At 40.3% G+C, this 26,586-nt stretch overlaps 1 protein-coding gene across 1 annotated transcript in view; it reads left to right on the forward strand.

Annotated features, from left to right (window-relative positions):
- Positions 1-26,586, forward strand: part of DNER (delta/notch like EGF repeat containing) — a 379,388-nt gene that overhangs the window by 338,291 nt on the left and 14,511 nt on the right. The window contains exon 11 of the mRNA XM_033229959.1: positions 9,519-9,650. Coding sequence (XP_033085850.1) covers positions 9,519-9,650 — 132 coding nt within the window. The remainder of the gene's footprint in view (positions 1-9,518; positions 9,651-26,586) is intronic.

A 26,586-nucleotide genomic window follows, 5' to 3' on the forward strand; every position in this document is an offset into this window, starting at 1 on the left:
TTTTTTCTGAGGAAGTAGTATATTTTTTTAAGTTGTTAAATTTACCTGTGGAGTTGTAATATAGTATTTCTATATTATCCTTTTGACATCTGCAGTCTTTAGTGATATTTCTGCTCTATTTGTGATATTGGTAATTTGTGTCTTTCTCTTTTTTCCTTTGTCAATCTTGCTAGAGTTTTGTCAATTTTGTTAATCTTTTTAATAAATAGCTTTTTGTTGTATTCATTTTCTCTATTGTTTTTCTGTTTTCAATTTCATTGATTTCTTCTCTTATGTCTATTATTTTCTTCCTTCTTTTTGCTTTGGGCTTAATTTGCTTTTGTTCTTTCTTTTTAGGTTCTTTGGGTGAGATCTTAGAGTATTGATTTAGGCTTTTTCTCACAGCTAATGCATGCATTTTAGTGCTATAAATTTCCCCCTCAGCACTGCTTTGGCTGTACCCCACAAAGTTTATGTTGTATTTCCATTTTCAGTCAATTTATTTTTATTTTTAATGTACCTTTAGATTTCCTCTTTGATCCATAGATTAATTATAAGCATGTTGTTTATTTTTCAAGTGTTTTGAGGTTTTCCTGTTACTTTTTATCAGAGATATCTAGTTTGATTTAATTATGGTGAGAGAACACTCTATGATTTCAACTCTCCTAAATTTGTTGAGGTTGTTTCATAGCCCAGAATATGGTTTATACTGGCATATGTTTGGTGGGTACTTGAAAAGATTGTGCATTCTGTTATTGTTGGGTGATTGAGGTGCTTTGGAGGGTGGAAGTCCATGCTCTCCACTTGGCCTTTGGTGGCAGGGGTGAAGGGACTTCCAGTTTTTTGTTTTTTGTTTTTTTGTAGTGTTTGGCTGGAGTGGAACAGATATTATCTGTAATTTTTTGTCTTGCTAGGCTGTCCCTATATTGGTTCTTTGGTTACAGAGAACAGGCTTTCGTGGGAGTTTTGTTTTTTGCATCTTTTGACATTTCCCGGTTGCTGCCTTCTCCAGCACCTAATCTGGAATATATGAGGCCAAACGAAAACTCAGAGAGCTCACAATTGTGTTGTTCCTTGGGTCCTGAGATTACTAGCCAGTCTGTCTCTTTCTCTCAACTTCTTGGAATTTTCATATGTTTATTTTATGTACAATGTCTAGGGTTTTTACTTGTCCTTGGTGGGAGGGATGGGGAAAATATATCTGATCCATCTTTCCAAAAGCAGAACTCTCACTCTGGCTGTTTTTAGGAGTTTTCATGACTAGGTTTTAGCAAGTTGATTGTGATGTGCCTCTTTGTTCCACAGTGGGCAGGTCTATGCAAACCCACCCCCAAAGTCTGAGGAAGCTAATAATCCTACCTACAAAATGGCGCAATTCCTTCACACTGGACCTTCTGATTTCAGTAGTTACTTGGTTTTGCCCTTGCCTCACATTGACTACCCTCTTGTAACCAGAGTCTCAGAGGTACTTTTTGTTGCCCTGACATAATTTTCCCTTTTGAGGCTAGTGACCTATGCTCAAACAGACCCACATCTGAGCTTGGTTCAGCCTCGAGGCCCAACCATCACTCTCTTTTACTTTCATTTTAGCTATTATAGATAACTATTACCAAGGGGTTTAATATTTCACTTTTTCCTTATTAGTCTGCATTTTCTTACGCATCCAATGAACCACCTTCCCCAGAGTTAAATTCCTAAGTTCCATTGGTAACTTTTACCTTTTTCAACTGAGTACAGCACAGCTGGGCTCCACACCATAGGTGGTGACCACGTGACTACCGTGGAATCGAAAATTTCTCATTCCCCACCCTTTTGTTCTTTCTGTTTCTGTCCACTTAATTTTACCTATGTCATTCTTTCCCCTTCACTTTGAAATAAACTTTAAATAACTTCTAAACTAGATGATGCTACTTTTCCATATTAACTAGTATTTTAACTCTTTAACTCTTAAGTTACTGAAAGAAATCTTGAAACTGGTTTTATTTACCAAAGATTACTAAAATCATGTAAAACTAAAAGGCATTTGAGTTGGTCTCTATCTTCTTGATAAAATATTTGTCTGAAGCACTTACTTTAAGCCAATTAATTAGAGCTCTTTTATATATTTTGGTAGGGATATATCACATATACGGGACACATTTAAAATATAGACAGACAGACACACAGAAGCAGATCTTATAGATTTATAAGATTTTTCTTTTGCAGTTTTCAGTTTCTTTCCCCCCCTTTAGACCGTTAATCATTTCCAAAGACATGACTCTTAGGTGAAACAAGGTAGGAAATTTACATCTCAAAGACAGGGAACTTAGACTGCCATTGTTATCTGAAAACAAGATTGCCAGGAAAACTGTCTTCTTTTTCACTTAGTTTGTTTCTTATCTAGATTATTGGCTCTAGGGTGGAACCTGTTTTTTTTTTTTTTTTTTTTTTTTGAGACAGAGTCTTGCTCTGTCACCTAGGCTGGAGTGCAATGGCACCATCTCCACTCACTGCAAACTCTGCCTTCCGGGTTCAACTGATTCTCCTGTCTCAGCCTCCCAAGTAACTGGGATTACAGGTGTGCCACCACGCAGCTAATTTTTTGTAGTTTTAGTAGAGATGTGGTTTTACTATGTTGGCCAGGCTGGTCTTGAACTCTTTACATCAGGTGATCCGCCCGCCTCAACTTCCCGAATTGCTGGGATTACAGGCGTGAGCCACTGCACCAGGCCCAGGGTGGAGCCCTTTAAAGCATGCAGTTTGTAGGGCTGAACACTTGAGCAGGTACAGCAAAAAGGCAGAATGTTTAGATTCCTCAAAACCAAGGATCCCATTTTACACTGAATCCTGGGTCCCCCAAAAGAGGGAAACACTATAGGACTGGATAGTGCAATGCTTCCACAGTGCACCTCACTGCAAGGACATTCCCCCGAGGCTGATGGGCAACTCAAGACTGATCAGCTCACTGTGCGATCAGCCCATCCCCCAAAGGGTGTCTTATCCCACAGTACGGCATTTTTCTGTAGCCTTTAGGTACTCAAACCACAGTTTTCCTCTGTAAATTCTCAAAGAAATGAGTATCCCCCTGTAGAAATAATCATTTTCTGCCAAGTGCCTTCAACCACCTCTAAGACTGTATCTCTTACCTGTGACTGCCAGTTATTACACACAGCAAGGGCAAGTCCTCTCATGGTACAAAGTAAACTCTGGGATTCCCAAAAGCCAAACAGATCAGGTAACACAATACAAAAGAGAGCCGTGTTTTAGACCCAAGAAGAATCTGTCTGCTTATAACTCTTGCGGTTCCATAAAGAAAAATAGAGGTACCTCTCGCAAAGAGGAGTATTTTCTGTCTCCAAGGGATCCCAGACTGTCAGAGGTTCCTTTTTGTAGGTTCCTCATGTAGCATCGAGGGTAGCAAGAGGAAGGAGGGAGAGACAGATGTAAACGGAGAAAACAGAATTCATTTGACTGAGAAGTTTTACAGAGAGAGAATAGAGACCTTAAAACAATAAAGATGTACTTTTGACAATAGAGCTCTTTAGAAACTCTTTTCTAATTTTAACTCCCCCGCAAGCCGTTTAACTCTGCTTTTGCTGCTAGATGGGCTCCTGTCCTCAATGGCCACAGAAGTGGCCATGTTAGAGCAGTGGCTGCTCGCCATCCTTCCTTACTGCAGTGCGACAGATGGCTCTCACTTAAAAGTCACTCTAAACACGCCAGCATTTTGGGGTGTCCCTGTACCCACACACAAGTGTCTAAAAGGTGAGCCACACCACTCCACACAGAAGTGGCTGCCACCTGGGCTTACCCACACAGATGCTTCATTCCCTTGGCCCATTTCTTGGTCTCTCAGCTCCTGCAGGCCTCTGCAAACCTGACCCCAAAGTCTGAGGAAGCTGAGAGGCTAAAGAAAGATCTTGGCTGACATATTGAGTTTATCAGAAATGAATGTTTAATAGGGACTTATGAAGAGAAGCCTGTCTGTGTCTTGGGTAGTGGGGAAACAAGGTAGTGGATCCCCACACCCACACCATTACCCTGTGGACCCAGGGCTTATGATCCACAGAGGAGAGGTAGTTCAGAAGGGATGTGCAGGACAATCGAAGTACAATAACATCAAGGTTGTTTTGATCAAAGAGCAGGACTTATGGTAAGTATCTTTTCTTGTACAAGGAACAGTACATACACTGGAATCCTTAGAGATGTTCCTGGAACTGTGGTTAATCAGAAGCCAACATGGTGGATCAGCATCCAAGATGCAGTTGCTTTGACTTCTGCACTGTGATATGTGTGTATGTGTGATTTTCTTGTGTTTATCCTGCTTGGGGTTTGTTGCACATCTTGAATCTGTGGTTACAGTTTTCATCAAACTTGGAAATGTTTAGCTATTAATTTATTAAATATTATTTTTGGCTTCATATCCTTTCTCTGGGATTCTGAGTACATCTATCTTAGACTGCTTAAAATTGTCCAGTGGGTCCGAGTCTCTGCTTAGTTTTTTAAAAGTCTTTTTTCTTTCTGAGTTTCAGTTTGTCAAGCTTCTATTGCTCTGTTTTCAACTTTACTAATATTTTTTTCAGCAGTGTCTAATCTACTATTTTTTATCTTTATTTTTATTTTTTTTTAAGACGGAGTCTCACTCTGTCACCCAGGCTGGAGTACAGTGGTGTGATCTTGGCTCACTGCAACCTCTGCATCCCTGGTTCAAGATTCTCTTGCCTCAGCCTGCTGAGTAGTTGGGATTACAGGCATGTGCCATCATGCCCAGCTAATTTTTGTATTTTTAGTAGAGATGGGGTTTTGCCCTGTTGCCCAGGCTGGTCTCAAACTCCTGACCTCAGGTTATCAGCCTGCCTTGGACTCCCAGAGTGCCAGGATTACAGGTGTGAGCTGCTAATCTACTATTAAAATCATTGAGTTCTAAAAACAATTTCAGATATTGTATTTTTCATATCTAATAGTTCCACTGGGCTTGTTTTTTATTTTCCATGTTTCTGTTCATTGTTTTTTGTATTTTATTTCACATTTTAAACAAATTTCTTGTCTGCTAGCGCTCATCTGTTATTTCTGAATCTGTGTCTTTTGACTGATTTTTATGCAGTTGTGGGTCACATGATTCTACTTTATTGCATGTCTATTAATTTTTGTTTGAATGATGGTCATTGTGGATTAAGTTGTTGAGTGATTGGATTTTATTGTCTTTTTTTAAAAAAAGTAATGGACTTTTTTTTGTGTCAGGTAAGTAACTTGCTGACTTAATTAATCCTTTCAAGGTTTGTTGTACATTTTGGGGAGGTGAATGTACAGTAGCCTTACTCTAGGGATAGTTGTGCCCCATTACTAAGATGTGATATTTTGTGGCTTCACCGAATGTACTGGGTAATCGATGAAATAGTTCCACCCTGGCTGTGCAAATCTGAATATCTCTCAGTCCTCTGTGAGTTTGGGAACCGTTCATCTGTCATTTTGTTTGCCAAGCTTCAAGTTACACACACACATGTCCTCAGCAACAGCCCAAGGGATGCAGCAGATTTCTGGTGCTCATTTTCTGAGTGGTTCTATCTTGTGTTGTGTTCTTTCCTACAAATTACAGCTACCTTGGCCTCCACGCACTCTGATATTTGTCTCCTCAAGCCAGTGAAATCACTGTGTTCTAAACTAATTCCAGGAAGAAAGCCAGAATGATTGTGGTGCTCAGCTGTTTTATTTCCCTTCTTGCAGCAATCACCGTCATGGACTTCCTGTTGTCCAATGTCTTCATAGTTTTTTTTTTTTTTCATATATTTCATCTAGTTGTCTAGTTGTTTATGGTGGGAAAGCAAGACAGTTTCCAGTTATTCCATCATGATAAAAAAAAATTCAAAATAATTTTTAAAACTCACTTTATCTTGAATAAAATCTTAGTGAAGTATATGAAAGAGTTATAGTCAAAGCACCCAGTCAGTGCCTGCCACATAGAAGGCATATATTTAATACTGGATATTATGATTATGGTAATTGTCATCAATATCTTGTAATGGGGACTGTGTTAACCCAAGGATATACTAACAGTGGTAACTTTGGATGGTTTTGTCTTTTTGTATTTCCTAATTTACCCAAGGAAAGCAAGCAGAATCAGTATGCTTATAAATTTGCATAAGTACTACCAAATGTGATACCCAGTGTACCTACATATTGCCTCATAGAAGGTAATACATTGAAAAAAAATTGACTGGGCACAGTAGCTCATGCCTGTATTCCTAGCACTTTGGGAGGCTGAGGTGGGCAGATCACCTGAGGTCAGGAGTTCAAGATCAGCCTGGGCAACAAGGCAAAACCCCGTCTCTACTAAAAATACAAAAAATTCACTGGGCATGGTGGCACATGCCTGTAATCCCAGCTACTGGGGAGGCTGAGGCAGGAGAATCGCTTGAACCTGGGAGGCAGAACTTTCTGTGATCCAAGATTGTACTACTATACTCAAGCCTGGGTGACAGAATGAGATTTTGTCTCAAAAAAAAAAAAAAAAAAGAAAAGAAAAAATAATTATAAAAGACTTAAAGTTCAGACCTTGATTGCTAGCCTTAGTCAAGTAGAAATTTCATTTTGTATTTTCTTAATAGATGTTATTAAGAACAACAGTGACTTAAGAATAATTGTTTTTTCTAACTCAAACTTAAAAAGAGTAAGTGAGTCAACTGAAAAGTCAATTGGCTCAGGGCAGCAAAAGCTCAAAGATTTATCAGTTAACTATTAGTAAAGAAAGATAATACTGTATACTAAGAACTCATAATAAAATAAGTTAAAATGAATATTGATTGAGAATGGAATGTTGTGGTGTTGAAATGCATATATAAACATAATGCTGTTAATATGGGGAAATGCAAATGAAGCCAAACTTATTTTCTATAATTCATAGTGCATCTTCAAACACTTTGCATAAGACCAATAGTAAAAAGCATGATCATCATAAGGCAGAGAACAACAGTCATCCTTGGGTGTCTTCTGGTTGAAAATTCCCTTGAGGGACTCCATCATTTGAGTCACCTCATATTCCTATTGCTAGCCAGCACAGAACACAGCAAAGGCCTCAAACTGAGAGCCAGTTGAGGAATAACTGATTCAACTAGATGCATAAGGAGTGTCTGTCTATAAAAGAGGCCATTAGAATAAACCCAAAGGTATCTGAGAACTGTGCATCACTCCAGGGTTCTGCCAGAGCACATAAGTTGCAGAAATAGCTGTCAGCGAATTGGGGCCCTGATTGGCATATGATTTATTTCATTAATTTGCATCATTTAATCCCCAGTGTAACTCTAAGAACATTATGGTGATGAAAACCTGAATGAGATAAGTTTGGCCCTAGTTGGATTTTAGATACTGTATTTGATAAATGTCTACAGCAAGAGTTCATCCTATTTTCTTCCCCGCCATCTCCATTCTTACCAAATCTGTCCAATCTAGTGGGTCCCAAGAACAGACAATTCTAGGGACCTTGGGCTTCTCCTGACTATGTTAGAGCCCCTTAGTGATCCAAGATTTAATACATGCGTGGGGCTGCCCTGGCTCTTGAATGTGGCATTTGCCTTTTTGGAGAAGCTCTGGACTGGAGCAGGCCTGGATGGACTGAACTGATAGCCCTGAGACTGCATGGAGTTTAGGAAATGAAAAGCATATGTCATTGACACTGGACTTCCTGAAGCAGAGTGAGGCTTTTGAGTTTTGCCAGACCATAGCAGTAGGGAAATGTGGGCTGTTTCTGTAGCTATTCTTGTAAAGGTAACAGAACATCTCATTTCAGAATTTGCAGTGTTCAGATTGCCAGCTAAAGAAAACTATTGTTTAGTAAATATCTCCAATTACACTTATCTTCCTAGATGGTTGGAAAGTAGCACTGATGTATATACTTGTTAAGGTCTTTGATTTCATCCTTTTAACATTTCTCAGCACATTCTTGGTTATATGTCTCTTCAACCAGTCTACCATGTAATGCCATTTGTAATAGTTTAATCTATGACTGTTTCTACTAAGAGTGATTGCCCCATTAATGGAAAGACAACCTTTGAAATAGGCAATCAATTTCATGTTTTTTTCTATTGATGTAAGTGACTATATTTGTTGCAGGAAACAAATTCATGTATATATTACTGAATTATAATCAACCTAGTAGGACCTAGAAGTTGTCAATGTTTTGTTCAACAGATTTTATTTAAAAATAAAATAGTAAGATGCCAGGTATAGAAACAGTGTGAGAGAAAACAGACATGGAATATTTTAGTGTGAGATTCCTCCTCTAAAATGGCCTGAGTAACATACAGTGGTTTTATAATAGTGAGGTAAACCAATAGCAGATAGAAAAGCAATGTAATGCTAATTAAGTGAGCCCAGAAGTAATCACTTGAGCATACACTGAAACATTGCTTTTGAAAAATGGACAAAAATATCTGATTTTGTCCCTGTGTTTTAGTCCATGACCATAGCAATGCTAGGAGTTTTGTTTTCTCGTCACTTTCTGCGTTTATCTAAGCAAAGGAGGGCTTATTTTGAAAATTTCTTTTTCTCGTTTTCAAACTTTTGAGAGAGGGAGTGCCTCAATTTGAAATATCCTCTTCTTTTCACCTTTGATGAGATGCCTTTGAATTTAAGAAGTGTATACATTTTGTATTGACTCATAATGATGACTTTAAAATCACTTGAGGATGGCTTTGTTCTAAGGTGATGCTCGAATCACTGTGACATTGGCTCTGGACCCTGGTTTGTAATTTCTATCAGGTTCTCTCTGAAGCACACAAAGGTGTCGTGAAAAGTTGGGTCTAGCCAGGGTCAGGAGCTGAAGGTCACATTCTTCCTTATGGGAGAATAACTGACAGCTTCCCTTGGGCCACCATTTCTCAGAAAAAATTAGGTCAGATTTAGACTAACCCCAGGCTTCACAACTTCTCTCCATAGGTGGACCTGATGCCCTTCCTGGGCATTTCATGTCCCCCAACTTCAAGCAGAATCACATCCAGGGATTTGGAAAGTGAAGTAATCTCTCCTAATTGACTCAGGCTGGGTGCACAGCTATGTCCTAGAACTTTCCAGACAAGAGTCAAATGTCCAGTCTCACACACTCAAATGCTTGGCTACAGAATAATCATAAACTGTGAGTTTTCAGCTTTCTGGAGTTTCAGAAAAATAAATAATGAGATTCAGCTGATGAATTCCAACATAAAATAGACTTCTTTAATAAAATCAAGACCCCAACTTCACTTTTTCTGATCCTGGAAAGATTTATTCAGACATGGGAATCAACCTCACTTAACTAGCTAAATGAAACTAGTTAACTAGTTAAGTAGACTAAAGGAAAGATTCTTTTTACCAGTGCTATATATATATTTTTTCCTTTTTAATTTTACTGAAGTAAAAGATCCCTTGTCTGGAATTTTCTGAGAGTTCTGCACTTTGTACAAACAGCAGGTTAGGCTCTATTGCTAAAGGTTATGACCCCTAGCCTTGGATCTTTACTTTTTGGCCAGAAAAAATGGCAGGAACCATGGGTGCAGCGGTTTCACTACTGCTTTTTCTTATCTCCCTAGGTGAAGAGTGCGACATTGACATAAATGAATGTGACAGTAACCCTTGCCACCATGGTGGGAGCTGCCTGGACCAGTCCAATGGTTACACCTGCCACTGCCCGCATGGTTGGGTGGGAGCAAACTGTGAGATCCGTAAGTATTTCTGCAGTTCAGCGACTGTTATTTAACATTTATAGCTGTTACTTAAGCATTTTCCTTCATCAAAAAGATGCCAACTGTGACCAGAAAGCCCCCGAGTCACTGGCAGATGAGGCAGTGAGTCCCAGAGGGACAACCAGAGCCACACTTGCCCCATTTTGGTGCTCAATACCCAGTTTAGCATGTTTGCCCCCTGCATTCTGCTGCCCCCACTCCTTCCTGAGTCTGAAGCCAGCCTTTCCCCAGGATGAGAATTTTCAGATGTCATCCAGAGTTCACTGCTACTCATGCAGCCAAAAATGTGCTGAACAGAAAAGCATTAGAATCATATCAAAAAATAGAGTCCTTGTGTTGAAAATTAAAACACACACACACACACACACACACACACACACAGAATGTAAATTCCCTTTTTATTTATGTGTTCAAGTGTCTTCAAATGTATTAAGTTCCATCTATTGCCTGGAGAAAAGTTCAGTGAAGATAAGCTTAAAAGAAAAGCTGAAAACATTTTGGGCTGCTTAAAGCTGAGTGATCTCTTAGGGTGAACTAATAGAAGTTTGATAAATGTCTTAATCAAGATTTTGCACCTTAAAACAATGTATCTACTAGGATTGAAGTGAAAATGTGAACTGATGTGGAATTGAGCCTGCCTGCCTGCCTGCCTGCCTGCCTGCCTTCCTTCCTTCCTTCCTTCCTTCCTTCCTTCCTTCCTTCCCTCCCTCCTCCTTTCTTTTTCTTTCTATTATACTTTAAGTTCTGGGATACATGTGCAGAACATGCAGGTTTGTTACATACACATGCCATGGTGGTTTGCTGCACCCATCAACCTGTCATCTACATTACGTATTTCTCCTCATGCTATCCCTCCCCTAGCTCCCCACCACCTGACAGGCCCCAGTGTGTGATGTTCCCCTCCCTGTATCCATGTGTTCTCATTGTTCAACTCCCACTTATGAGTGAGAACATGTGGTGTTTGGTTTTCTGTTCCTGTGTTAGTTTGCTGAGAATGATGGTTTCCAGTTTAATCCATGTCCCTGCAAAGGACATGAACTCATCCTTTTTTATGGATGCATAGTATTACATGGTGTATATGTGCCACATTTTCTTTATCCAGTCTATCATTGATGGGCATTTGGCGTGGTTCCAAGTCTTTGCTGTTGTGAACAATGCTGCAATAAACATACATGTGCATGTTTCTTTATAGTAGAATGATTTATAATCCTTTGGGTATATACCCAGTAATGGGATTCCTGGGTCAAATGGTATTTCTGGTTCTAGATCCTTGAGGAATCGCCATACTGTCTTCCACAATGGTTGAACTAATTTACATTCCCACCAAGTGTATAAAAGCGTTCCTATTTCTCCACATCCTCTCCAGCATCTGTTGTTTCCTGACTTTTTAATGATCGCCATTCTAACTTTTTAGTGATCGCCATTCTAAATACGTAATGTAGATGGTATCTCACTGTGGTTTTGATTTGCATTTCACTAATGACCAGTGATGATGAACTTTTTTTTCGTATGTTTGTTGGTTGCATAAATGTCTTCTTTTGAGAGGTATCTGTTCTTTTGAGAGGTATCTGTTCATACCTTTTGCCCACTTTTTGATGGGGCTGATCATTTGTTTTTCTTGTAAATTTGCTTAAGTTCTTTGTAGATTCTGGATATTAGCCCTTTTTCAGATGGATAGATTGCAAAAATTTTCTCCCATTCTGTAAGTTGTCTTTTCACTGTGATGATAGTTTCTTTTGTTGTGCAGAAGCTCCTTAGTTTATTAGATCCCATTTGTCAATTTTGGCCTTTGTTGCCATTGCTTTTGGTATTGTAGTCATGAAGTCTTTGCCCATGCCTATGTCCTGAATGGTGTTGCCTAGGTTTTCTTCTAGGGTTTTTATAGTTTTAGATCTTACATATAAGTCTTTTATCCATCTTGAGTTAATTTTTGTATAAGATATAAGGAAGGGGTCCAGTTTCAGTTTTCTGCGTATGGCTAGCCTGTTTTCCCAACACGATTTATTAAATAGGGAATCCTTTCACCAATGCTATTTTTGTCAGGTTTATCAAAGATCAGATGGTTGCAGATGTGTGGCGTTCTGAAGCCTCTGTTCTTTTCCATTGGTCTATATATCTGTTTTGGTACCAGTATCATGATAGTTTGGTTACCATAGCCTTGTAGTATAGTTTGCAGTCAGGTATCATGATGCCTCCAGCTTTGTTCTTGTTGCTTAGAATTGTCTTGACTATACGGGTTCTTTTTTGGTTCCATATGAAATTTAGAGTAGTTTTTTCTAATTCTGTGAAGAAAGTCAGTGATAGCTTGGTGGGGATAGCATTGAATGTATAAATTACTTTGGGCAGTATAGCCATTTTCATGATATTGATTCTATCTATGAGCATGAAATGTGTTTTCATTTGTTTGTATCTTCTCTTATTTCCTTGAGCAGTGGTTTGTAGTTCTCCTTGGGAGGTCCTTCACATCCCTTGTAAGTTGTATTTTTATGTATTTTATTCTCTTTGTCACAATTGTGAATGAGAATTCACTCATGATTTGGCTCTCTGTCTATTATTGGTGTATAGGAAAGCTTGTGATTTTTGCACATTGATTTTGTATCTTGAGACTTTGCTAAAGTTGCTTATCAGCTTAAGGAGATTTTAAGCTGAGACAATGGGATTTTCTAAATATACAATCATGTCATCTGCAAACAGAGACAATTTTACTTCCTTTCTTCCTATTTGAATACCCTTTATTTCTTTCCCTTGCCTGATTGATCTGGCCAGAACTTCCAATACTATGTTGAATAGGAGTGGTGAGAGAAGGCATCCTTATCTTGTGCCAGTTTTCAAAGGGAATGCTTCTAGCTTTTGCCCATTCAGTATGATATTGGCTGTGGGTTTGTCATAAATAGCTCTTATTATTTTGAGATACGTTCTGTCAATACCTAGTTTATTGAGAGGTTTTAGCATGAAGAGGTGTTGAACTTTATCGAAGGTCTTTTCTGCATCTATTGAGACAATCATGTGGTTTTTATCATTGGTTCTGTTTATGTGATGGATTACGTTTACTGATTTGCATATGTTGAACCCTTGCATCCTAGGGATGAAGCCAACTTGATCGTGGTGGATAAGCTTTTTCTTTTTCTTTCTTTTTTTTTTTTTTTTCTGGATGGAGTCTCGGTCTGTCACCCAGACTGGGTTGCAGTAATGGATAAGCTTTTTGATGTACTGCTGGATTTGGTTTGCCAGTATTTTATTGAAGATTTTTGCATCAATGTTTATTAGGGATATTGGCCTGAAATTTTCTTTTTTTAGTTGTGTCTCTGCCAGGTTTTGGTATCAGGATGATGCTGGCCTCATAAAATGAGTTAGGAAGGAGTCCCTCTTTCCTATTGTTTGGAATAATTTCAGAAGGAATGGTACCAGCTCCTCTTTGTACCTCTGATAGAATTTGGCTGTGAATCCGTCTGGTCCTGGGCTTTTTTTAGTTGGTAGGCTATTAATTACTGCCTCAATTTCAGAACTTGTTATTGGTCTATTCAGGGATTCAACTTCTTCCTGGTTTAGTCTTGGAAGGGTGTGTGTGTTCAGGAATTTATCTGTTTCTTCTAGATTTTCTAGTTTATTTGCATAGAGGTATTTATAGTATTCTCTGATGGTAGTTTGTATTTCTGTCGGATCAGTGGTGATATCTCTTTTATCATTTTTATTGTGTCTATTTGATTCTTCTCTCTTCTTTATTAGTCTTGCTAGCGGTCTATGTATTTTGTTAATCTTTTTAAAAAACCAGCTCCTGGATTCCTTGATTTTTTTTGAAGGGTTTTTCTTGTCTCTGTCTCCTTCAGTTCTGCTCTGATCTTAGTTATTTCTTGTCTTCTGCTAGCTTTTGAATTTGTTTGTTTTTGCTTCTCTAGTTCTTTTAATTGTGATGTTAGGGTGTTGATTTTAGATCTTTCCCACTTTCTCCTGTGGGCATTTAGTGCTATAAATTTCCCTCTAAACACTGCTTTAGCTGTGTCCCAGAGATTCTGGTACATTGTGTCTTTGTTCTCTTTAGTTTCAAATAACTTATTTATTTCTGCATTAATTTCGTTATGTACCCAGTAGTCATTCAGAGCAGGTTGTTCTCTTTCCTTGTAGTTGTGCAGTTTTGAGTGAGTTTCTTAATCCTGAGTTCTAATTTGTTTGCACTGTGGTCTAAGAGACTGTTTGTTATGATTTCTGTTCTTTTGTAATTGCTGAGGAGTGTTTTACTTCCAATTATGTGGTCAATTTTAGAATAAGTGTGATGTGGTGCTGAGAAGAATGTATATTCTCTTGATTTGGAGTGGAGAGTCCTTTAGATGTCTATTAGGTCCGCTTGGTCCAGAGCTGAGTTCAAGTCCTGAATATTCTTGTTAATTTTCTGTCTTGTAGATCTGTCTAATATTGACAGTAGGGTGTTAAAGTCTACCACTATTATTGTGTGGGAGTCTAATTCTCTTTGTAGGTCTCTAAGAACTTGCTTTATGAATCTGGGTGCTCCTGTATTGGGTACGTATATATTTAAGATAGTTAGCTCTTCTTGTTGCATTGATTCCTTTACCATTATGTAATGCCCTTCTTTGTCTTTTTTGATCTTTGTTGTTTTAAAGTCTGTTTTGTTAGAGACTAGGATTGAAACCCCTCCTTTTTTTGCTTTCCATTTGCTTGGTAACTATTCCTCCATCCCTTCATTTTAAGCCTGTGTGCGTTTTTGCACGTGAGATGGGTCTCCTGAATACAGCACACTGATGGCTCTTGACTCTATCCAATTTGCCAGTGTGTGTCTTTTAATTGGGGCATTTAGCCCGTTTACATTTAAGGTTAGTCTTGTTATGTGTGAATTTGCTCCTGTCATTATGATGCTAGCTGGTTATTTTGCCCATTAGTTGATGCAGTTTTTTCATAGTTTCAGTTGTCTTTACAATTTGGTATGTTTTTGCAGTGGCTGGTACTGGTTTTTCCTTTCCATATTTAGTACTTCCTTCAGGAGCTCTTGTAAGGCAGGCCTGTGGTGACAAAATCTCTCAGCAATTGCTTGTCTATAAAGGATTTTATTTCTCCTTCACTTATGAAGCTTAGGTTGGCTGGATATGAAATTCTGGGTTGAAAATTGTTTTCTTTAAGAATATTGACTATTGGCCCTCACTCTCTTCTGGCTTGTAGGATCTTCAGAGAGATCTGCTGTTAGTCTGATGGACTTCCTTTTGTGGGTAACCTGACCTTTCTCTCTGGCTGCCCTTAACATTTTTCCGTCACTTCAACCTTGGTGAATATGATGATTATGTGTCTTGGGGTTGCTCTTCTCGAGGAGCATCTTTGTGGTGTTCTCTGTATTTTCTGAATTTGAATGTTGGCCTGTCTTGCTAGGTTGGGAAAGTTCTCCTGGATAATATCCTATGGAATGGAACCAAGTGTTTTCCAACTTGGTTCCATTCTCCCAGTCACTTTCAGGTACACCAATCAAACAGGTTTGGTCTTTTCACATAGTCCCATGTTTCTTGGAGGCTTTGTTCATTCCTTTTCATTCTTTTTTCTCTAATCTTGTCTTCATGCTTTATTTCATTAAGTTGGTCTTCAGTCTTTTACATCTTTTCTTCTGCTTGATCTATTTGGATATTGATACTTGTGTATGCTTCACAAAATTGTCTTGCTGTGTTTTTCAGCTCCATCAGGTCATTTGTGTTCTTCTCTAAACTTGTTATTCTAGTTAGCAATTCATCTAATCTTTTTTCAAGTTTCTTAGCTTCCTTGCTTTGGGTTAGAACATGCTCCTTTAGCTTGGAGGAGTTTGTTATTACCCACCTTCTGAAGCCTACTTCTGTCAATTTGTCAAACTCATTTTCTGTCCAGTTTTGTTTCCTCACTGGTGAGAAGTTGTGATCCTTTGGAGGAGAAGAGGCATTCTGATTTTTGGAATTTTCAGCCTTTTTGTGCTGGTTTTTCCTCATCTTTGTGGATTTATCTACCTTTGGTCTTTGATGTTGGTGACCTTTGGATGGGGTTTCTGTGTGGATATCATTTTTGTTGATGTTGATGCTATTCCTTTCTGTTTGTTAGTTTTCCATCTAACAGTCAGACCCCTCTGCTGTGGGTCTGCTGGAGTTTGCTGGAGGTCCACTCCAGACCGTTTGTCTGGGTATCACCAGTGGAGGCTGTGGAACAGCAAAGATGTCTGCCTGTTCCTTCCTCTGGAAGCCTCTTCCCAGAGGGGCGCCTGACAGATGCCAGCTGGAGTTCTCCTATAAGAGGTGTCTGTTGAACCCTGCTGGGAGGTGTCTCTCTGTCAGGAGGCACCCACTTGAGGAGGCAGCGTATCCCTTATCAGAGCTCGAGTGCTGTGCTGGTAGATCCACTGCTCTCTTCAGAGCCAGGAGGCAGAACATTTAAGTCTGCTGAAGCTGCACCCACAGCTGCCCCTTCCCCCAGGTGCTCTGTCCCAGGGAGATGGGAGTTTTATCTATAAGCTCCTTACTGAGGCTTCTGCCTTTCTTTCAGAGATGCCCTGCCCAGAGACAAGGAATCTAGAGAGGCAGTCTGGTTATAGTGGCTTTGCGGTGCTGTGGTGGGCTCCATCCAGTTGAACTTCCTGGCAGCTTTGTTTACACTGTGAGGGGAAAACCACCTACTCAAGCCTCAGTAACAGTAGTGGACGCCCCTACCCCCACCAAGCTTGAGTGTCCCAGGTCGACTTCAGACTGCTGTGCTGGTAGCAAGAATTTCAAGCCAGTGGATCTTAAATTGCTAGGCTCCGTGGAGGTGGGATCTGCTGAGCTAGAACACTTGGCTTCCTGGTTCAGCCCCCTTTCCAGGGGAGTGCACAGTTCTGTCTCACTGGTGTTCCAGGAGCCACTGGGTTATGAAAAAAAAAAATAGTCCTGCAGCTAGCTTGGTGTCTGCCCAAACGGCTGCCCAGTTTTGCGCTTGAAACCCAGGGCCCTAGTGGCATAGGTACCCGAGGGAATCTCCAGGTCTGTGGGTTGTGAAGACCATGGGAAAAGCATAGTATCCGGCTGGACTGCACCATTCCTCACAGCACAGTCCCTCACAGCTTCCCTTGGCTAGGGGAGTGAGTTCCCTGACCCCTTGTGCTTCCTGGGTGGGGCGACGCCCCACCCTGCTTCTGCTCACCCTTCATGGGCTGCGCCCACTGTCTAACCAGTCCCAATGAGATGAGCCAGCTACCTCAGTTGGAAATGCAGAAATCACCTGCCTTCTGCATTGGTCTTGCTGGGAACTGCACACTGGAGCTGTTCCTATGTGACCATTTTGCTAGCCACCCCTCCAGTTTTCTTTATTTTATTTTCTTATTTTATTTTTATTTTTGGGGACAGAGTCTCGCTCTATCCAGGCTGGAGTGCAGTGGTGCGATCTCAGCTCACCGCAACCTCTGCCTCCCGGGTTCAAGTGACTCTCCTACCTCAGCCTCCTGAGTAGCTAGGATTACAGGTGTGTGCTACCACTCCCGGCTAATTTTGGTATTTTTAGTAGAGAAGGGGTTTCACTATGCTGGCCAGGATTGTCTTAATCTCTTGACCTCATGATCCACCAAAGTGCTGGGATTACAGGCATGAGTCACTGTGCCCAGCTGCAATCAAGTTTTCAATAGTTTTGGAACTGTTAAAGATTCAACTTTGAAAGGTATTGTCTTCTTATTTAAATTAGCTGGGTCAATTTAATCTTTCATAGCAGAAGAAAACTAACCATGCTGGTTGGGTGAATGTTTCCTCCCTATTCCAGATCACTTCTTTTCCTGGGAAAGTTGCATAAGAACTCCCTTCCGTGCTCTGTCACCTGGTCACTCACCATTTGGCAGATAAAGACAACTTCTGTGTGAATTTGGAAGGATGCAAATCAGTACCCACAGCCCTGCCTGCCTGCTTGCCTGCCTGTCTGTGTCACTCAGCCTGATCTGTCTGCTGTCTCTACTCCTGCACTCTAAGTCACAAGACCAGGCCCTCACTGGTGGTTCTGGCTGCCTATGACCGGATAGGGTCATCTCATTCTCAGTGCTTGTCTCACGTGGCGGGGTGGCCAGTATTAGGAAACTCTCTTGTCCAAATGTGGACCACGTTCTGTGACATCAACGTGACCAACTTGACCACATTCTCCAGTGTCAATTTGATCAACTTGATAAGAGGCAGAGGATATGATTTAGACTCTTACCTGCTCACTCAGTGTCTTTCCTCTTGGTTCATGCGGCCAAAGTGTGAAGTGTATAATCATTATAGGCCTCCCCCTTAGCCTTCTCGATTGCTCTCATACAGAATGGGCTTAGAATTAACTTTCCTTGCTAATGATAAGTGAGAAATACTTTCTTGCTGAAGAGAGAGACAAGGGACTGAAAAGGATTTCAATGGTAAAATTCTAAGGGACTGTAGTTATAGGATGTTAAGTCCAGTCTGGTGGAATCTGCTGGTGGAAAGGATTCCAGATTTGGGTCAACAGGACCTTGGTTCTTATCCTGGCCAAGGCACTCGTTATTATGACTGTATTTGCTTGTGCTGAGCCTCAGTTTACTTTTCCATAAAATGGGATCGGTTTTCATTCTGAAGTTTAGTATAACAAATTGACACACTTTGTGCCTTTAGGTCAGAGTAATGTCTATTTAAAACTTTAAAATGGGATTCATGAAGATAAATATATAGGAGAGTATAGATGAAAAGTCAGGAACACACAGGATATCATCAAGAAATTTTGAAGTGAAATTCTATCATTGTAAAAAATCTAAAGTTTACTTCTTCTGGTAATGATAATATAGGCAAAGTATGGAATAACAAAAGGATCAAAGTCGACTTCAAATTCAAGCTCCATCATATTGTAACTATGTAACCTAGAAAAACGAATTTACCTCTGGGAGCCTTGTCTTTCTCACTTGATTATAGGAAGGCTTCCTGTGCTGGTTGCTGTGAGGATTATATGAGGCAAATGTACAGATTTCTGGGTTCAGTAGACCCTAAATAAATACTGGTTGATCTTTCTTTTATTTTTTCTATACTACTGTAGCTGTTATGCTATGAGCTACTCCCAGGGAGGATTAACCTTCAGCAGTTGTCTTTTTAGATGCTGCCTACAGCCCAGGACAGTGGCTATTCTGAGTGGCTGGGTGTGATAGGGTACATTATACATCTCAGTGCATACCTGGACGCTCTGTTCACTCACTCTCTCATTTTCCGTTTGATGATCTCATTTTTATTTCTCTATAGGGTCAAAGGTATTAAAACTAAATTTAATTACAGATTAGGCTCTGCCAGGTTCCAGCACTGGATATTTCTAACCATGACCTGAGTATATGGAAAGGAGATCGTGTGTATGAGGTTTGCAGGTGACATATAACTGAAGCCAGTGGCTCGTGTCTAGAGAATTGGATCTGGATCAATGGAATGGATCCCAGGATCCGGAGTGGACACAGAGTTCGTACAGTTGGTGGGCAGGGAAGCTGTAAGAGGCCTCTAGTACTGTGTGAGCCATGGGAACCACGGCCTCTTAGGTCTCTTTCTAACCCTGAGCATCTGTGATCCTCTGAAGTGTCCAGAAACCAAGAGGAGGATGCCTGGATATCTCAAAGTTTAGTCAGTAGATCTAAACAGAAAAGTTCAGAGCTACGCAGAGAACGATGGCCCACATAGCTACATGGTGCTGGAGGGCTGCTGAGTCACCCAAGGAAGTAAAGACGGCTTCTGTTAACTCAATCACTGCCTTCAGAGGCCACATTGCTTGCCTTTCTTCCTTGCTCCCTCTGCTGTAGCCACAGTGTCCTGCTTTCCCTTCCTTGAGCAGGTCAAGGTCATCCCTGCCTTCAGGACCTTCACCCATGCTGTTTCCTATGCTTGGAGCTCACTTCTTTCAGATCTTATCACAGCTGCCTTCTTCTCATTCAGGTCTCAGTTCAAAGGTGCCTTCCCTGACCATCTGTATTAGTTTCCTCTTGTCACTGTCACAAATTACCACAAATTGAATGGCTTAAAATAACACAGATCTATCATGTTACAGTTCTGGAAGGCAGAAGTTCAAAATGGGCCTCACGGGGCTAAAATCAAGGGACCAGGAGGGCTGTCTTCCTTCTGGAGGCTCTAGGGGAGAGCTTGTCTCCCCTCACCTTTTCTAACCTTAAGGCTGCTCACATTTCTTGGCTCATGGTCCCTTCTGCCTTCTTCAAAGTCAGAAATCATGTCATTTTGACCTCTGCTTTCATTCTCATCACTCAATTTTCAACTCTCCTACCTCCTTCTTTTGCTTATTAGGACTCTTATGGTTGCATTTAGCTTGTCCAGATAATCCAGAATAATCTCTCTGTCTCAAGATCTCAATTTAATCACATTTGCAAAGTCATTTTTTGCCATATAAAGTAATGTATTGATAGGTTCTGGGCATTAGGACATCTTTGGGAGACCCTTATTCTGCCTTTCATACCACTCACCAATGGTATCTCATTCCTTTCTCTATTTGTTCTTAAATATTACAGTATTTGGGAATGAGGTAGAATTAGTTTTATCTGTTAATGCATCACCCTAGTCATTTGCCCCTTTAGGGTAATTATCTGGCCACCAGTTAGTGATAAGAAGCCGAAATCTAACAGACCACATAGATTTATAAAAACTATCAAGAAGATTGATCCAGGACCATCCTAATAGAATCATTCAAATAGCTATAATGATTTATACATGTTTTAAGGCAAATGAAAACCCACAGTTCTGGAAATTAACAGAACAACATTGGTGAAGTTTTAAATCTCTGCCATTCATTTTTACCACCTTGGGACTAGTCACAGTTTTGTTGTTGTTGTTGTTGTTGTTTTTGAATTATAATAAAGGGAAAACATGCCTTCCTAGAATTAAGGTCTAAAAATCAAAATATCTGTAAATCTTGACATAGCAGTGTTGGTGTGTTTTGCTTTGTCTGTGTAAGGTTTATAAAGTTACAGTTATAGTTAACCTCGCTGACTGACAGTGAGCAGTTTTGTAGATTAAACGGTTGAATCTATGGTTAAATACAGTTAAACTATTGAATTAATGATATTTTGCAGTTGAGAAATAGGCAAATAGGCTATCTTAGATTTATGCATTCCATAAGGAATCAGTGGCTCTTTATTGTCAGGAATTGAGTGTAGTTCTGGGATATAAGGGTTAACGAAACATCCCCTTCCTTTGGGAGCTTGTAATCTGAGGGCAGGTTTCAATATATGATGAGTCGCTGTAAGGCTTTGCACAGCCACCTCTAGACAACCAGGGAAAGGGAATGTAACTCCTCCCAGGGCCAGAGTATGAAGTATAGGTGGATGTCTTGGGCCTCTTCCTTTAATAATAGATAGCATTTAATAATAGTTAAAGAAACTTACCAAATGATTATATTATATGGGCAGTTCTTATTATACAAATAGGTTGGCTTCTTTGGTTCTCATTTTTATATAAACCAAGATGTTTAAAAAATAAAATTAATTAATATCTCGCTTTATCCAGATCCCCACCTCACTCCTTAAAGGTAACTACTGTTAGACATTTATTGTGTATTCTTGTAGATGCATCAGTCAATAGATAAGTTCCTATTTTCTCCTGTACAAATGAGAGTTTTACACACACTCTTCAACATATTGCTTTTATGTGTACCAGTATATCCTGAAGGAGCACCCACACTATCTTATGCAGATCTATGTCACTTTTTAAAATGTCACATGGTATTTCCATTCTTTAGCATCTCTAAAATTTATTTAATCAGACCCCTATTGATAGATAATACATTTGGAGGGGTTTGCTATTTAAAGCGATACTAGAATGAATATTCTTATATATATGCACCTGTCTTAGTTTGCTTGATATACTATAACAAAATACCGTGCAGTAAGTAATTGCTCACAGTTCTGGAGGCTGGGAAGTCTGAGAGCAAGGCACTGGCAGATCCAGTGTCTGATGAGGGTCCATTCCTCATAGATAGGGCCTTCTGGCAGTGTCTTCACATGGTGGAAGGGCAAGGTGGCTCTCTTGGGCCTCTTTTACATTAACCTACTTCATGAAGGCAGAGCCCTCATGACTTAATCACTTCCCAAAGACTACATCTCTTAATACCATCGCTTTGTCAATTAGTGTATTAGTTTTTTTTATACTGTTATAAAGAACTGCTTGAGACCGGGTAATTTATAAAGGAAAGAGGTTTAATTGACTTACAGTCCAGCATGGCTGGGAAGGTCTCAGGAAACTTACAGTCATGGCAAACGGCAAAGGGGAAGTAAAGCACCTTCTTCACAAGGTGGCAGGAAGGAGAACTGTTGAGTGAATGGGGAAGAACCTCTTAGAAAACCATCAGATCTCGTGAGAACTCACTATCATGAGAACAGGATGAGGAAACTGCCCCCATGATTCAGTTACTCCCACCTGTCTCTCCCTTAACATGTGGGGATTATGAGGATTATGGGGGCTACAATTCAAGATGAGATTTGGGTGGGGACACAGTGCCTAACTGTATCAATTAGGTTACAACATTTAAACTTGGGAGTCACATACATTCAGATCATAGCAGCATCTTTGTGCTTACTTATGTGTGAATATCAATAACAGAAATTCTCAAAGATAAAGTTGTCAAAGGGTTTTTGCATTTAATATTTTGATTTTGGTTGGTGATTATCTTTTAACTTTTCATGAGCATTTCATTATAAGTTGGCTTTTTGCCTTTTAGAACTTTTCCCCTCCAAAGCAATGGTGGTGGGATTCAAGGGTAACTTGCAAATCCCACTGAATCCATAATTACCTTTAGTAAATACTTGGGACACCAGGAATGCATCCTCTACTTCTCAGGGAGGGATTGAGGCTAGATGTGGGGAAAACATACTGATTGAGCGGAAAGAATGCTGTTGTGGAGTTTTGTGGTTGATAACTCAATTCTATGAGTTGAGCTGATTTTGAATTCTAGCTCAGGTATTTATCCTTGGGCCAGAAAACAAGGTCTCTGAGCCTTAGGCCTTGATAAATGGGATAGTAAATGTAACCAATATTGTTCAGTGACTGGTACATACTAGGTACTTAATAAATGATTGCCTTAATTATTATCATCAGCTGTCTTTCTCTTTGAACAACTAGAAGTCTCTGGGCATGTGCTGAAAATGAAATTTCCCATCTCTGATGGAATCTTGGTAAATTAGATAATTTTGGGTTAATAACCAATTTTCTATAAGTACAGAATATTGTAGGACCACAGGCATTATATAGATAGGTAGTTGTTATTGATGTAATCTTGACTATTTTATTCCAAATAATCTCATGAGGAGGAACTTTCCATTGTCTCTCTGAAGAGTACTGATGGATGTGTACAGCATAGGGAAATGCTTCTCATGCCTTTTGAGTGCAACCCACATAAGTAGTATGTTTTACATCTTGACACTGCATGTAACACACAGACTAATATACACACAAACACACACAATGTAAAATAATACTTAACTTTTTATAAGTGTGACAAACTCTGAAATAGTTCTCTAATTTTTTTTTCTTAAATGTGAGTCTGGCCCCATTACATTGATTTCTGTGATCTGCAGTTTGGAAAACATTCCTTATTGATTGAAGTGTGTGGCTTTAGAACCAGAGCAGCTGGGCTTAAACTCAGGGACTGCCACTTACTATCTGTGTAACCCTGGGCACATAGCTTCCCTCTTAGTCTCAGTTGCTTCTATATAAAATGAATGTAATAACAGTATCTACCTCAAAGCATTATAGGAGGAATAGGTGAGTTAGCACTTAACACTTAGTGTCCAGCATACATTGAACCCTCAATAAATATCAGCTCTTATTAACCAAAATAATGAGCTAAACTTCAAAATTTAACTATTAGACATAACTGCTTGGGTGTCTTAAAAGTACTTCCAATTTATTTGTTTATTCAACTTTTATTTTAGATTCAGGGAGTACATGTTTAGGTTTTTACCTGGGTACATTGTATGATGCTGAGGTTTGGGATATGAATGATCCTGTCACCCAGGTACTGACTATAGTCCCCATTAGTTCTTTAACCATTTCTCCCCTCCCTTTCCTTCCTCCCTAATGTCTATTGTTGTGGCCTCTATGTCCACAAGTACCCAATGTTTAGCTCCTTTTTTTTTCTTTTTTTTTTTTTTTTTGAGACAGGGTCTCACCCTGTCACCCAGGCTGGAGTTCACTGGTGGGATCTCAGCTCACTGCACCCTTCGCTTCCCAGACTCAAGCCCTTCTTGTGCCTCAGCCTTCCAAGTAGCTGGAATTACAGGAATGTGCCATGACACCCGGTTAATTTTTTTGTATCTTTAGTAGAGATGGGGTTTCACCATGTTGGCCAGGCTGGTCTGGAACTCCTAAGATCAAAGCTATCCACCCACTTCGGCCTCCCAAACTGCTGGGATTACAGGTGTGAGCCACCGTGCCTGGCCAGCGCCCACTTATAAGTGAGAACATGTGGTGTTTGTTTTTCTGCTCCTATGTTAATTCACTTAGGATAATGGCCTTCAGCTGCATCCATGTTGCTGCAAAGGCCATTATTTCACTCTTTTTTTATGGCTGCATGGTATTCCATGCTGTATATGTACCACATTTTCTTTATTCAATCCACCATTGATGGGCACCTTGGTTGATTCTGAATCTTTCTATTGTGAATAGTGCTGCAGTGAACGTGCAAGTGTCTGTGTTTTTTTGGTAGAACAATTTGTTTTCTTTTGGATACATACCCAGTAATGAGATTGCTGAGTTGAGTGGTAGTTCTAAGTTCTTTGAGAAATCTCCAAACTGCTTTCCACAGTGGCTGAACTAATTTACATTTCCACCAACAGTGTATTCCCTTTCTCTCTCGGCCTTGCCAATGTCTGTTGTTTCTTGACTTTTTAATCATCGCCATCTGACTGGTGGGACATGGTTATCTTATTGTGGTTTTGATTTGCATTTCTCTGATAATTAGTGATGTTGAGCCTTTTTTCATGTTTGTTGGCCACGTATAAGCTTGCTTTTGAGAAGTGTCTGTTCATATATCCTGCTCACTTTTGAATGAGGTTATTTGTTTTTTGTTTGTTCAGGGTTTAAATTTCTTATAGATTCTGGATATTAGATCTTTCTTGGATGCACCATTTGCAAATATTTTCTCCTCTTCTGTAGGTTGCCTGTTTACTCTGTCAATAGTTTATTTGCTCTGCTCTTTAGTTTAATTAGGTCTCACTTGTCAATTTTTGCATTTGTTGCGATTGCTTTTGAGGATTTAGTCATATGTTCTTTCCCAAAGCCCATGTCCAGAATTGGTACCTCCAATCTAACATGTATAAAACCAAACTCAGGGCCGGGCGCGGTGGCTCAAGCCTGTAATCCCAGCACTTTGGGAGGCCGAGACGGGCGGATCACGAGGTCAGGAGATCGAGACCATCCTGGCCAACACGGTGAAATCCCCGTCTCTACTAAAAAAAATACAAAAACTAGCTGGGCGAGGTGGCGGGCGCCTGTAGTCCCAGCTCCTCGGGAGGCTGAGGCAGGAGAATGGCGTAAACCCGGGAGGCGGAGCTTGCAGTGAGCTGAGATCCGGCCACTGCACTCCAGCCTGGGCGACAGAGCGAGACTCCGCCTCAAGAAAAAAAAAAAAAAAAAAAAAACCAAACTCAGGATCTTCCTCTCAAACTCTCAAACCTAGTTGTCTTACTTGGCTGCAGCACCTTATCCAGCCAGCGATAAAAGCCAGGAAACTGAGAATTGTCCTCCTGGTTTCTCTCCCCTCATTGGCCTGTGTGTAGGAGCTGCATTTAGTCTGGTGGATTCCCCCCAACACAGCATTCACATCCATTCCCCTCTCTCTGTCTCCATGCCCATCACCACAGGTCAAGCTACCACTAACTCTGCCCCATCCTGCAGGAGCCTCTGAACTGGCCTCTCTCCTTGCTCCTCAAACCCTTTCTTCATGCACAGCCAGAAGGATCTTTTCAAAGTGCAAATTGGAACACTCAGAACTTCCCCTCCTGTTTCCAACCCTGACTGTGCCAAACTCCTATTAAAATAAATAAGTGACTAAAGACCCAAGGCCACACTGCCCTACCCTGTAAGGAGATCCCTTCTTGCTGCGGCCACTCTCTGCCTCTCTCTCAAGCAGTCACACTGTTCTCCTTCCAGCCTTTGTTCTGCTCCCTCACCCCCTCCCACAGGCCTGTGCTCACTCTGGTTCTTTGCCTGTGCGGTCTTCCCTCTGCTCTTGCCTGTCCCTGGTTACTGCCCACGCACACTTAGAACCTAACTCCCTAAGGGCTCCTGTTGTGCAAGCTCTCTTGACAGTCAGTGACGTGAAATATCCCCTGTCCTCCTGCTGCACTGAAGAGCTCGTCCCTTGTAGACATAGCACAGTTGTACTTTTACTTGGTTTGGGGGATCATTTGCCTGATCCCTGCATTCGTCAGAAAACTGGAAACTACATGAGCCTACTTTTCTCTCTATTTTCCCTTGCTTTCCATCTCTGTCACTCAGCACTGTGCCTGGCACAAACTAGGACCTTAATTAAAATGCTCAGTGACTGGATCCCATAAAGGAGATGATCTCTTTCATTCCCTTTTCACATTCATTTCTCTTCTGGAGATTAACAAGAGTTGTTAATCTTTTTTCAGTTTCACTGCCTGCTTTGATTGTCCTGCTAACCTTTAGCTATAGAAAGCAAAGTAATTGACATCCCTCCTCAAGATTGTTCTAGGCAACAAGTAATCTTAAAAATTATTAAGCTAAGTAACATCTTCATAAGACACAGTCTCACTTTTGCTCTTTTTCAAAATAACATAGGTAAGCAAATTAACTAGTCTAGCTACATTCATCTAGGTAAATTAAAAAATAGATATGGGCTATGTATTTTAGACTCAATGTACAAATTGACTGGAGTCTATTTTTGGCAGAGTGGAGGTGGGTCTGATTTTATTCTCAGCTTGGCCACTGACTGCCTG

This window comes from Trachypithecus francoisi, unplaced genomic scaffold (genome assembly GCF_009764315.1).
Source record: "Trachypithecus francoisi isolate TF-2019V2 unplaced genomic scaffold, Tfra_2.0 Lachesis_group13, whole genome shotgun sequence".
Classification (NCBI taxonomy): Eukaryota; Metazoa; Chordata; class Mammalia; order Primates; family Cercopithecidae; genus Trachypithecus; species Trachypithecus francoisi.